Genomic DNA, 12,430 nt, shown 5'->3' with positions numbered 1-12,430 from the left:
CCTCAGCAACCAAAGATTCAGCTGCAGGTTAAGAAAAGCATGAGCTAATCAGAGAGGATTTTCAAGTTCCTGTGCATCCTCATGACTGCCTTCAATTCTGAGCTAATCTCTGAGTCACTGTGATGCTGCAGTTAAAAAGTAGAAATACTGGCAGCCCTTGTCTTTTGCCTCAAGGCTCACAGTGCTTTTGTCAAAATGCACCTGACCTGAAAAAGCTGATTTCAATACTTTCATCTGTCATTGAATAGGTATATTTCATTTATATGCATGATGATAGTAGAGGGTAAATAAAGATATATATATTCTTTATATATATCTAAAATGATGTCCAGAAAACATACATATTCACATCACCATAGGCATACATACTTTTGCATCATAATGCAGCACTTGGGGGAGTGCTGTGTGGAATTCCAACTCTTTGATGTGTGGTACATGACACTGGTGGGATCCCAGCTCTGGCATCTGCTCTAAGGCTCCAGCTCTCAGGCTTTATGGGTGAAGAGCTCTTGAATGAAGTAAAAACTTGGGTCAGTCGGGGTTGGGAGACTGCCTGCATCAGACAGAAACACAGAAGCAACTGCTATGGGATGCATTTAGAGCAAAGAATTTGGAAAGTGAAAACACCATCTGTCATCCTGAATCAGTCTTATGGTTATCGGGTGAGGGGTAAGGGCTTAGCAATATTTGCATGTTCTGTTCCACCACAAACATCACATATATAGCAGCTAATGTAGACTAAAGAAGAAAGTGATGAGTGTACTTAAAAACAAGTAGTGGACAGAAGCCAGAGGATGAAATATGAACTGTGAAACAAAGTAATTTTAAATGAAGATGACATAAATGTCAAGTCAATGAAAGAGGAGATATATTTCTGTAACTTTGAAACTGTAACTACAAAAAGAAAAAAATAAAGGGAAGGGAAATTACTGCAGCAGCTCAGAAAGTGCAAGTGAAACTGTGCAGTTTGATAATCTGCTTGGGTTAGACTGACCTGGAGAGATGCAGGACAAAGCAGTTCCTGTTTTTATGGAGAAGCTGCTAGGGAAGGCTGGGAAATGCTGTTTGCTTTAATGGGCTTCCCTCCTCAAGTCAGAGGTAAGTTCAACAACCTTTCCCTGTACTTACACACTGCTAGTGCTGGAGAATCATGGAATCATATCCCAGTTTGGGAGGGACCTATAAGGATCAATGATTGGACTCAATGATCTTAAAGGTCCTTTCCAACCTAAAGAAGTCTGTGGTTCTATGATCCTGGGAAACAAGAAATCACACAGTCTGACTCCAAAAAATGCATTATGTGCTTCTTAGCTGGGGTTTCTACTGAGTATAAAAAAAAAAAAAAAAAAAAAAAAAAAAAAAAAAAAAAAAAAACCAAAAAAGGGAATATTCCTCCTCTCAGCTGCAGGCAAATACCACTCCCTATTTTCAGAACATACCTGTATTTTGATTCATTAGAACTCCTGTCCTTTCCCAGCTCTTTTAAGGCTCTCTTCTGTAGCCATAGCAGTCAGCAGCATGTTTAATGAGCAAGATCTATGTATTCCCCACTCAAAATATTTCAGGTCAGTTCATCTACCTATAGTGAAGCTTAACTTCCATTTCCAACTGCGTGCTAAAACAGGGTGGGCTGTGGAGATAGAGCTGTGACTGTATCCTCTGGTTTCTCACTGCCTTTTGCCAGCAAAGGAGAAAGACATCTGTGCCCAGCAAAGACTGCCCTGACCCTGAGCACCAGCAGCTCAGGGCAGGAACTGCACAAAACATAAATCTGTGAAAAATAATTTAAAAAAATCATATATAAATAAATAAAAAATACATATATTTAAAAAAATCTCAGATGGACTAGTTGTCAAAGAAGTGCCTGAAAAGGTTCTCTGATCCTCACTATAATAAAGATCCCTCCTCTTTCCCTCCTCCTCTGCACCTCCTGCCCCTTCTGTTGGGGAAATGACTTCAAAAAATCCTTTGCCCTTAGTTGAACATTAACTTCCAGAATCAGCTTCCCTGATTAACCTTCTGATTGCGCTGGGTGATTACCTCTGGCCCCTGCTAATGGAGAGGGCGGGCAGGCTTTGCTTTTATCCACCCGGGGATTTTGTGTGCCTTGTTCTGTGCCTCAGGGAATGGGGTAATGTTTGTCTCAGCCTACCTGAGGTAAAGAAGTGTGGTTGTCGACACGGCCATGACACTCGGAGTGCTTCGATAAAACTTCAGAAGGCTTTAAGTATCAGCACCTTGTTATCTCAAAGTCTCTCATACCTTTTCTCTGCTGCAATCCCACGGGCAGCCCCACGCAGATCTGGCTCTTTCCTTCTCTCTTCCTTCTGCAGTTCCAGCTGGCTCCTTCCTGCTCCTGGCACAGCCACTTAACCCTGTCTGTCCCTCGTACAAGGTCTGACTCTTTCTGTCCCTCACACAACCTCCTGTCCCTCCGTCTTCACAGCAGACTCCAAGTGACACCAACCAGGTCAGTGACTCTTTATCACACCCATGGCTGTGAGGGCAATTACCCCACTCTTGGATAATTAACACAGCTGCAATACATCAAGGGCAAGATTGCCTTCAGCACCATCTCTATCTGTCTCCCCACAAATAATTTTTTTCTTTATGTAAATGCCTTGTCTTTGATTTAATACAAGCCATGCTGACACAAGGTGAGCACAAAATGCTCGGGGTCCGTGATGGGGGGTCCATAACTCCACCTGACTCCCACCAGTGAAAGCTGGGGGTGACACCAGCCATGGAATATCCCTGGAGATGCAGGCAGGCTCTGGGAAAGCACTGCACCTCGCATACAGGAACAGGATCTAAATATAGCACTGGAAACAGCAGGCAGGAATATATTTTCTGCAACACTAACCAGAGAGGTGTAACATTAAACTGATAATCAGTTTCCACCAATTTCCACTCTGCAGCTCTCATTTTTTCTGGAAACCCCCATTTTTTTGAAAAGAATTGTTGAAATCCTGTGTCTGTGAGTGATCTGCAATAGTTGCACCACTGGAAGGACTGTGTAAGAAACAGGCCAGCTTATGGCTGCTGATAAATCAATGCATACATTTTTATTCAGAAGTAGCATAGAGCACACTTCCCTTTTACACCCCAAGCCTTCAGTACGTGTTGCTAAGGCTGTGTCACAGCCAAAAGAGTACCTGCCACACCTGGCACTAAATGCCACTGATCAAAGGCTTTCAAAACTGGGCTGGGCACTTGGATTGTGCCCCAGAGCTGTGCCGGGAGGACCTGACCTGCAGCAGCCATGGTGGCACTGCCACCCTCATCCCAGGAATGATCTGCCTGAGCAGATGGAGACAGCAGAGCATCTGCACAAGGACTGGTGACATGCTGCTCTGCACGCTCACAGTAAAAGCCAATTGTCCTGTTCAAGCAGCAGCCACATGCTGTTGAATTGTGCTCAGAATGTCACACTGCAGTGAGTAGTTATGGAACAGCACCTCTGGATGGGACCATAACTCCCACCCAGAAACGATGCAGAGGCTGAGCAGTGCATTTCAGCAATGCAAAATCTGTTTTAGACTAACCAGAGCCACGCTGCTTTCAGCTGCCAGTGAGCTCAGATACCCTCTGAGAGAGTCTGACTTTCTTTTCATGTACAAGAACAGCAGATTGTGTTAATCAAGAAGAAACTCCCCAGCATTTCATTGCAGAAGCATCTGAGGACAGGGAGAGCAGTCAGGCTCACTGCTTTGATGCCTGTTGACAGACACTATTTCAGAGGAAAAAAGCACAGCATCCCATTTTGAGTCACAATTAAAGCAATTAAAACACGAACACCTCCAAATGAACAAGACACCAGCTGTGTTTTGGTTGGCATAGGTTGGTCCAGGTGATCCCCAGAGGTCCCTTCCAACCTCAACCATTCTGTGGCTCTGCAGGAAAGGTAATGAAGGTATTTAAGCCAAAGTCAGGAAGAATTTGGCTACTGTGGCACATAGTTAAGCCTCCCAAGTTAAGCTGCTGGCCCAAGCACTCAAAGCTGGGGACAGCTTCCCTGGCTGAAGCTGGGCAGTGAAGAAGCAATATGTGACCTGAGAAAGGAGCCTGGTGATTAGGGCTGCTCTCTTGATCTGAGATATTCCCAGACATGAATAATTTTAATGGTTAAAGTCAGTAACAGATACACTTGGCAAGCACCTAACACACAAAGTGGTGCCAGAGTTCACTGGCACTTCCTCAATATGTGCCTGGAGTATTTCTTTACTTAAGGTCACAACAACAGCTGTGTAACACCTTCACAGAATCATTATGAAATTATAGAATTGTTTGGAAGTGACCTTAAAGACCAGCTCATCCTGACCCCCCTACCACACAGGCAGGGACACTTCCCACTAGACCAACCTGGTCCCATCCAACCTGGCCTTGAGCTTTCAGTCAGTCATGGGGCATCCACAGCTTCTCTGGACAATCTGTGCTGTACCACCCTCAGAGCAAAGAATTTCTTCCCAATATCTAATCTAAACCCACCTTCTTCAGTTTAAAGCCATTTAGGTATTGGAGCCCCTTTACTAGCACTATGAAAAGGACTGCAGTCTTTAGAGAAAAAAAAAGAATCAAGAACAACTCTTATCTTGGCACCATGAAAGGCACCTTACTTGCTGCAATTAGAGAAGTTTTATTTGAGATCATTCCTGGAGTTACATGCCTCGTGGTGGGCATGACTTATCCTACTACCCACTTTCTCAAGATGGGAACTTATTTTCCAGGCCCTGTTCAAATGCTGTGTTAACCTGTATCGTGGGATAAGTCATCTACCACTCCCTGTTCAAGGTCTGCAGGCAAGATAAACACTTGGCATTCACCTAAAAGTGAAACATAAAGTACATATGGGAATTAGATGTACTTCAGGAGATGACAGAACCTGACTGGAAACTCTACTTCCTTGGTCTAGAAGCCAAAGAGGTGCCCTAGAGAAAATACAATAAAACACCTGGGTCTAGATCTGTAATAAATTTTAGCCTAAAATAAGGATTTCTTTTAAACTTTCAATCTACAAGATAGAAATAGGAAAACTTGAACTGAATTTAGAGCATTCAAGTTACTTCATAAGAGGAGCTACTGCAGCTCCAGTTCCTGCCACACTGTAGTTACACTTCAGTGCTGAAACTAATTGTGCTGACACATGTGCACTCCACAGAAGCCACACTTTGACAGAGGTACCTGAATGGCATTAGTAAGGTTTCATATCAAAAACTTTACTTGCCCTCATTCCTAACAAGAAGAAAATGAAAACACTCTGAAGCTCAAAGATGAAGTGTGTCCTTCATTACAATCCAAATAATTCATGCAATAAGAGGGACAAATCAAGACAGCAGTTGAAGAAAAAGGAATTATGTTTAATATTTAAATGTCTAAAGCTGGCACTGCCACACAAATTACATGACGAATTCTAGGGAAATAAGACATGATTTAAGTACAAAATCCAGAGGAAAAAAAATGCTCTCCCTTTCCAGAGGCAATGAGGTATTTTCACTATACAAAGTCTGAAAGTTCAAAATCACCTGCAGATCTTTCCCTCTGCGCTGTGATCTCTGCTCAGTGCTGGGCATTCAGCATTTGCTCTGTGTGTTTGTGATTTTCAAATGGCCAAGGAAAAGTGCATAACCATCTTTAAAGATTAAGAATTCCTTGCATCTCTCTTGCCACGTTTGAACAAAAGGTTTGGTCACTTTTTCAAGTCATTCTGATATACGGTGGAGGTTTGGATGTGTCTTCTTCTGCATCTCCATCCTGGGCTGGAAACCGATCTGTGAAGTTAAAAATTCTCCTCCCAGGGCCTGTGTGAGAAAAGAAAACCATTAAATATGGCATTGATGTTTGCACAAAATCCTGATTTTCTTTTGGTTATCAGGATTTTGGCCTGGGATGTAAACCCTGCTCAGAATGTTCCTTCCTCAGCCCTGGTGAACACCCAGATACATGGAGGCAAAAGAGTTACTCACTTTGGACAGCACAAACCATTTCCACAGCCTGATTTTGGTCCTCACTAGGTTGCAACCATTCCTGTGAAAAAAACAACGGCACCATCAAATACCTCACCTGGAAATTTGTTCAAGAAAATACACCTGCACTTATTTTAAAAGTCTGTGCAGTCCACTCCTCCTAACAGGTTTTGGTTTGAAAGTTTAAAGCAGCCTCACGTTACCCAGTGGGTGTCTTTAGTCAGGAAGAGCTGCCTTGTGGCCTGCACCTTTTAATTCCTCACCAAACCAAATGGTTGGATGTACATGTTTGATAACACAGCATCAGAATTGCTCCATTAGAGAAGTAGTTGGCATTTATTTATCTACTGAACCCACTTAGCAGAGGTGCCCTGTGCCCCATCACTTGAGGCAGAGCCCTAATGCATGAGGAGTAACTTACATATGTCAGCATCCCTACACTTTACTCACAGCACAGGAGATATTTTTATTACTGAATTTGAAGTTCCAGTGTGTAGGCACCAGTAAATCTTTGTGATGCTGCACCAGAAGCAACTGTTGGCTTTAAGATGAGAAGAACAGTTTTTGAGGACAGAAGGAATTTAAGGGGAAAAGGGCTACAGTAGCTTCAGCACAAAGGGTTTGGAAAATAGAGATAACTTAGGTCTTAAATAAAAGAGACTGTAAATAAAAGGGAGATAGTAAAAGGAAAAAAAATGTAAGAAATATAAAACCCTTCTAATATTCCACTTAATTTCTTAGAATTAGCCCTGCATGACTGAGCTAGGAGCTGAGACTGGGCTTGTAGGAGAAAGAGTTTACACGACTGGAGAAGCCTGCCTAAGAAATGCAAACCTTTCAACTCATTTCATATTTTAGTGCACACAGTGCTTAACAACATGTAGGAGAAAGAAAACACCTTGTCCCCAGTGTCTTTCCCTCCCAGCCACACTCAGTAGGAATAAACTTGTTCCCAGGCTCCTCACTCACCATCCCAGTGACACTGTCATAGCAGGAGCAGCGGGGAAGGCTCCGGCACCCCAGGTAAGCCATGGCCAGCACAAAAAAGGCACTGCAAGTGGATGCAGCCAGCATGGCTATGTTAGCACCCTTGACAACTCTGCTGAGTATGAACCTCTGCAAACAGAAAAAGAGATAGTAAAGCCACAGTCAAAAAGTGACACTGTTCAAAAAGTGACACTCTCCACTGAAAAATAATCTAATAATGTTGTGATGGTCTGATAGGAGATTGATTTTGTAGTCAGTGTTATTTAAGATTTTTCTGTGTTCTGAAAAACAAATCAAGTATGGACCTCAAACAGAGCAAGCAGTGAAATAAGGCTGCTGATTAAATGTGAGATGGTCTGCAATGGCATTGGGTTTGGAAATGGCTTTGACAATGAGTAAAGAGCCAAGGAATGGCTGCTCCTCTTCACACTGAATATGAGAAACACCATCCTGCTGCACTGCACCTGATAGCAGCCTGACATTGTGATTTGTCCTGCAATAAATCAATGACCAGCTTCATCCATCTGGAATGCCTTCACCCCCACATCAAGCAATTGCTTGTAGATTGGAGATACAAAAGGGATTCATTCCTTCTCCTCAGCTTTACTGTGGAGGATACACTTGAAATAACACCAGGTTTAACCAGCTGACCTGTAACTGCTGTAACTTTGTCACCCGAGGTGACAAACTGGCTGGAAAGATTTGAGCCTGGCACCCACTGCCTCAGGGATACTCTGAGCACCTTTCCCTGAGCAGCACCAGCATTTTCTCATGGCTCAGCCCACACCACCCCTTTGCACTAAGAAGGAAAAGCACCCAATCTGATCTAGTGCCACTCCTCCTAGAAGTCTGGTTCTGTTTGTAAGCCACATCTGTCACTGTCTGCAGATGAAGGGTGTCATGTTCCCCAGCAATAATCACGATATCAGTACTTACAGTATGGATCACATGGACTGAGGCAGAACTCAGCTCCTCCTCTTCACCATAGCTCAGTGTGAAGGAGCTATAAGCTATTACCACGAGGATGGCAACACAAGAGATTATGGAAGCACCTATCAGTACATTCACCTAGACAGAGAGAGAATTTTAGAGAGAAAAAGAAGAGGAGCAGGAATCAAAGCTGTCCTTTGGCAAATACAGGTAGTCTTTGACCAATCATAACACTACAACGTCCCCAGTAGCAACAGTCACTTAGAAGCCAAACACACACAGAGAAGTAGAGGTTTTCATAATATTGAGTTTCTGAGCTACAGCTGAGTCCTGAATATTAATCTTAATTAAGACTTTATCTTAGAGATCTCTTATTTACATACAATATCCTCCCTTGGAGTTTACATGGCTGGAGAAACCTGCCTAGGAAATGCAAACCTCTTAAATCATTTCACATTTTAGTGTACACAGTGCTTAACAACATGATGCACCACCAAAAGAAAAGCATTGAAATTAAGTGTTTTTACAGATTTTTGCTTTTTATTAGGCCCAGTGCCTGTCTGCTGCAGCAGAAAGCAAGGTAACAGAGCATTCTCCTTTTGCTTATGAACACAGAAGTTTTTGTGAAGATAAAGAAATAGGTTCTTAATTCTGCAGAAGGACCAGTCAGCTTCCTCCCTCCTCATATTGTTTTTGATTGCCCCAACATTTTGCCCCTGTCCCCCACACACAAACACCCATCTGCCCCTCCAGCTTACGAGAACTGGATTCTTCCTCTGCGAGGAGAACAAAGCCAGGACTCCTGGGACTCCCATCACCTGCAGAGCACAAAAGGAGTTGGCAGCTTGGGAGACTGGTATCAGGTTTGGGAGATAAACTGCTGCAGAGTAATGAAAAGCCCATGTTTTGTTTTCAAGGCTTAGATCAGAAATGGAAAAGAAATGCTCATTTCTTCTCTTTCCCTTGTAGCATCTCCTGGGGACATGGGTGACTTGTATCTTGCCCACTGGCTACCGCTGACCAGAGCTTTATGGGTCAGGAAAAATAATGAAACTGATTGAATAAGTCTGATTTAAGGGGCTAAAAATGCATGTTGCTCAAGTCCTTACACATCTTGTAGAGGAAAGAAAGATAGTAATAATGAAAGGAGATAGGCAGCCTCTGCACTGGAGAGAGCTCTTCAGTGCAATTTCCTTGCACTGTGCTGTGGGACAGAGATCATCACCCAGATGTTCATCTGTCAGAGCAGAGGATGAGGTGTTCCCCTGCTAATCTTTGGTGGACTCTCTGTAGTCACTATACTTCTGCAAAAAGAACCCTGTCAGTTATCACTATGCCCTGCTTTCTACATCATCCAAAAGAAATGTATTTAATTTAGTTCGTCCAGAGGAAAGTCTGCTTGCGTTCTTCTGCCTATATGATGAGTTATTAACTGAGTTCAAAGCATAAAACAAGGCAAGAGCTGGCAAGAAATCCTGGCTTCCCTCCCACCCCCAATATGAGCACTAGTAGGTGGCAGTGGGGGAAAAAAGGCACTTCAAAACAAAGCATAGAAAGTACAGCACAAGCTTACCATGCCGGCCCAAATGGGAGCTCTGGTTCTGCCCAGCTGAGACTCAGTTCTGAAAACGGCATCTATGAACCCGCTGGTGACACAGACGGTGCTGAAGGCGATCTGGAACATCCCCAGCACGACCATGTTCCTCTGGTTAAAGATGAAATACCGATACCGATCCATTCTGCTCTGATTCCCACACAAACCCCTGAACACGAGACTGGCGAGCTGTGCCGGGGCCCTCCAGGGCCGGGAGAAGGGCTCCTCCTGGGCAGGAGAGAGAGGGGACGGGATGATCAGCAGGAGCACCGCTGGAGGCAGGGCCGGCACCAGGAGCACAGAGCTCGCTCCGACGGCAAAGCGGCCCTTGGGACACCCCGGGGCTGCTCCACAGCACAGCAGGGACTGGGACATCCCTCCCGCTGTCCTGGGGCGGAATACGCGATCCTCACCTCAGACCCCTCCGCGGAGCTTCTCCCGTGGGGGCTCCCGCTGCCCGGGGCCGCAGGGGCTGCTCAGGATCGCTCCCATGGGGAACAGCCGAGCCCCGGTCACCGCACGCCCTCTGCAGGGGCGGCTCTGCCTGTGTCCTCCTCCCGTGTCCTCCTCCCGGGTCCCCTCCGGTCCCGCCGGGAGCGCCGCGCCCTCCCCTGCGGCGGCCCCGGCCCCGGGACGGGAGATCCCGGACAGCTCCTGCTCCGCCTCCGGGAAAGGAGCTCCCAGCCCGGGCCCAAAGAAGCCGGCGAGGCCGGGAAACCCTCAGCCGTGCCGGGAGAGCCTGAGCCGTGCCGGGAACCCTGAGCCGTGCCGGGAAAGCCAGCAGGAAGGCGGCTGCTCCGCCCGCCCCGTCCCGCCCCGTCCCGTCTCACCTGCAGCCGGAGCGGCCGCCCCGCCCCAGGCACTCCCCGCCTGCCGGAACCGGGCACCCCACCCTGCCCTGCTCCGCGGCAGTGGAGCTGCTTTTCTCTTCCCTCCGCCCCTGCAGCTGCCAGTGCTGCTACACACGATGCACATGTGCGATGCTGTGAGCTGGGGAAAGCGGCACCGGGTGCTCGGAGGTCTGGGATGCCACATCCCTGAAAGTGTTCCAGGCCGGGCTGAGTGGGGTTTTGAGTAACCTGGCCTAGCGGAAGGTGCTCCTGGAGCAGAACTAGATGATCTCTAAGATCTCTTCCAATCGAAACCATGTTGTTGATTCTAAGACTCCATGAAACTCTATACATAATGTTAATGACTTGTGGGATCAGTTTCTTCAGATTGAAAGGCAAAGGTTCTCCTGGCACATCGGGGACCCAAATCTCTGTTGGGAAGAGCAAAAGAACCTGTGCTGTTCAACTGAAAAGAGCTTGATACAGCCTGAGCCAGTGTGTGCCAAGGTGGCCAAGGGCATCCTGTGTCCAGGATAGACAGCAGGACCAGGGAAGTGATCAGCCTGGCACTGCTGAGGCCACTCCTCAAGTGCTGTGTTCAGTTCTGGGCTGCCCACTCTAAAAGGATTTTGAGGTGCTGGATGGTGTCCAGAGGAGAGCAACAAGGCTCGTGAAAGGTGTAGAAAACATGTCTTATGTTTGAGGGAGCTGGGGTTGTTCAGTCTCAAGGGAAGGCTCAGGGAGAACCTCATCACTCTCTACAGTTCCCTCAAGGGAAGCCGTAGTAAGGTGAGGGTCAGTCTTTCCTGATGTGTCTGCAGTGAGAGGACCAGATGGAAATGGCCTTAAACTGAGATAGGGGAGATTCAGATTAGATATTAGAAAAAAAATTCACTGTTAGGGCAGTCAGATGTTGGAATAGGTTTTCCAGGGAGGCAGTGGAGTCATGATCCCTGGAGGTGTTCCTCCAGCCTCCAGCCAAATCCTAGCAAGCACACCACTAAAACCTGCCTATCCCTGAAACATTTTTAAGGAATTAGCTCACAGGTGAGATACAATTTCTTTAAATAAACCCACTGCACCTCCACAGTGTTCTGGGTTATTACACCAGGGCAGGACTGAACACAGCCAGGCTGGGTGAACCCTGCACACAGCATCATCCACAATCCCAGTGTCATCTCCCACACTTGCAAACACACACCAAGCACCCATCCTTCCAGCCTGCTCTGACTGTGAAAGTTCAAGCAGCAATGTCACTGCTGCAGAGAGGGAAGGGTGCTGTGCACATCCAGCACAGGCAGGAGAGGCTCAGTTACCTCAGCAAATAGGATCACAGAGCAGGGGAAGGCAGGGCAGGCACCCAATGTGCTGCCCCCTTCCTCAGCACTCACCCAGCAGGATGTGTACATGCAATCAGGAGACAGGGGAATGGCTTACCTGGCTGGAAGGCACCCTGCTGCACCTTCCCACTGCCTCAGAGGAAAATATACCACACCTCAAAACAACAGGTAATGACACTTAGTGGGATGTTCTTCCATACCACAATACAACTGAAGTCCATGTTTTGTGCACTAAAAGAGGAATAGGAAAAGCAGCAGAGGCACCAGAAAAAACCAACAAGTGGTGTCAGATGTTCATTCACTCTTTACTACATCTGTGTTAACTGTGTGAAATCCTGCTCCTGTGCATCAGCAAAAAGCGTGGTCACACAGGACACAAGGAAGGGGGAGAGGTCAGAGGATGCCCAAAATTGAGACACAAATAACAAGTTTCTGTTGAATATTTTATTTTTGCATTGCCTTCATAGCGCAATTAAAGCAATCTTTAAAATTCACTTATTACAAATGTTTGTCAAGTCTGTTTTTCCCCAGAAACACTTTTCTTGCTTCCTTGCACATACGCCCAAACACACTATAAAAACCTCATTCATAACATCAAAGGAAGGGCAATCATCATCCATGTAAACATCTTTCTTAGAGTTATCCATTTTTTAAAAGTCATGAATAAACTTACAGATGTTCAGTAAGGCTCATAGTTCGAGTACAAATGTCATAAAACACCTATCAAGTACTGTACACAAGTTAAATACTCCGGGGTTAACTGTTAACACATGTATAAGCTTACCC

The 12,430-nt window shown here is 45.8% G+C and overlaps 1 protein-coding gene across 1 annotated transcript; it reads right to left on the bottom strand.

The window, feature by feature from the left end:
* Nucleotides 1-5,347: 5,347 nt before the first annotated feature.
* On the bottom strand, nt 5,348-9,986 carry LOC310909793 (uncharacterized protein). Its single transcript, XM_083861979.1, has 7 exons — nt 9,888-9,986; nt 9,454-9,702; nt 8,639-8,698; nt 7,887-8,018; nt 6,933-7,079; nt 5,964-6,024; nt 5,348-5,798 (listed from the first exon to the last, which is right to left on the bottom strand). The coding sequence occupies exons 2-7, from the start codon at nt 9,616-9,618 to the stop codon at nt 5,695-5,697; spliced, it is 669 nt and encodes a 222-aa protein (XP_083718105.1). The 5' UTR covers nt 9,619-9,702; nt 9,888-9,986; the 3' UTR covers nt 5,348-5,694.
* Nucleotides 9,987-12,430: the final 2,444 nt, after the last annotated feature.

Source organism: Zosterops lateralis, assembly GCF_965231275.1.
Source record: "Zosterops lateralis genome assembly, chromosome: 5".
In the NCBI taxonomy this organism is placed as follows: Eukaryota; Metazoa; Chordata; class Aves; order Passeriformes; family Zosteropidae; genus Zosterops; species Zosterops lateralis.
Note: the sequence above shows the minus strand (reverse complement) of the source record. Positions and strands in the feature narration are given on the sequence as shown.

What these genes read in the sequence shown, in the direction of transcription:
- LOC310909793 (XM_083861979.1), bottom strand. Translation starts at nt 9,618, where the DNA reads ATGGATCGGTATCGGTATTTCATCTTTAACCAGAGGAACATGGTCGTG. An exon ending in AGAGGAAGAATCCAGTTCTC is followed by an intron (nt 8,019 to 8,638) that starts GTAAGCTGGAGG and finishes CTCTCTGTCTAG; the next exon opens with GTGAATGTACTGATAGGTGC. An exon ending in ATGACAGTGTCACTGGGATG is followed by an intron (nt 6,025 to 6,932) that starts GTGAGTGAGGAG and finishes TTTTTTTCACAG; the next exon opens with GAATGGTTGCAACCTAGTGA.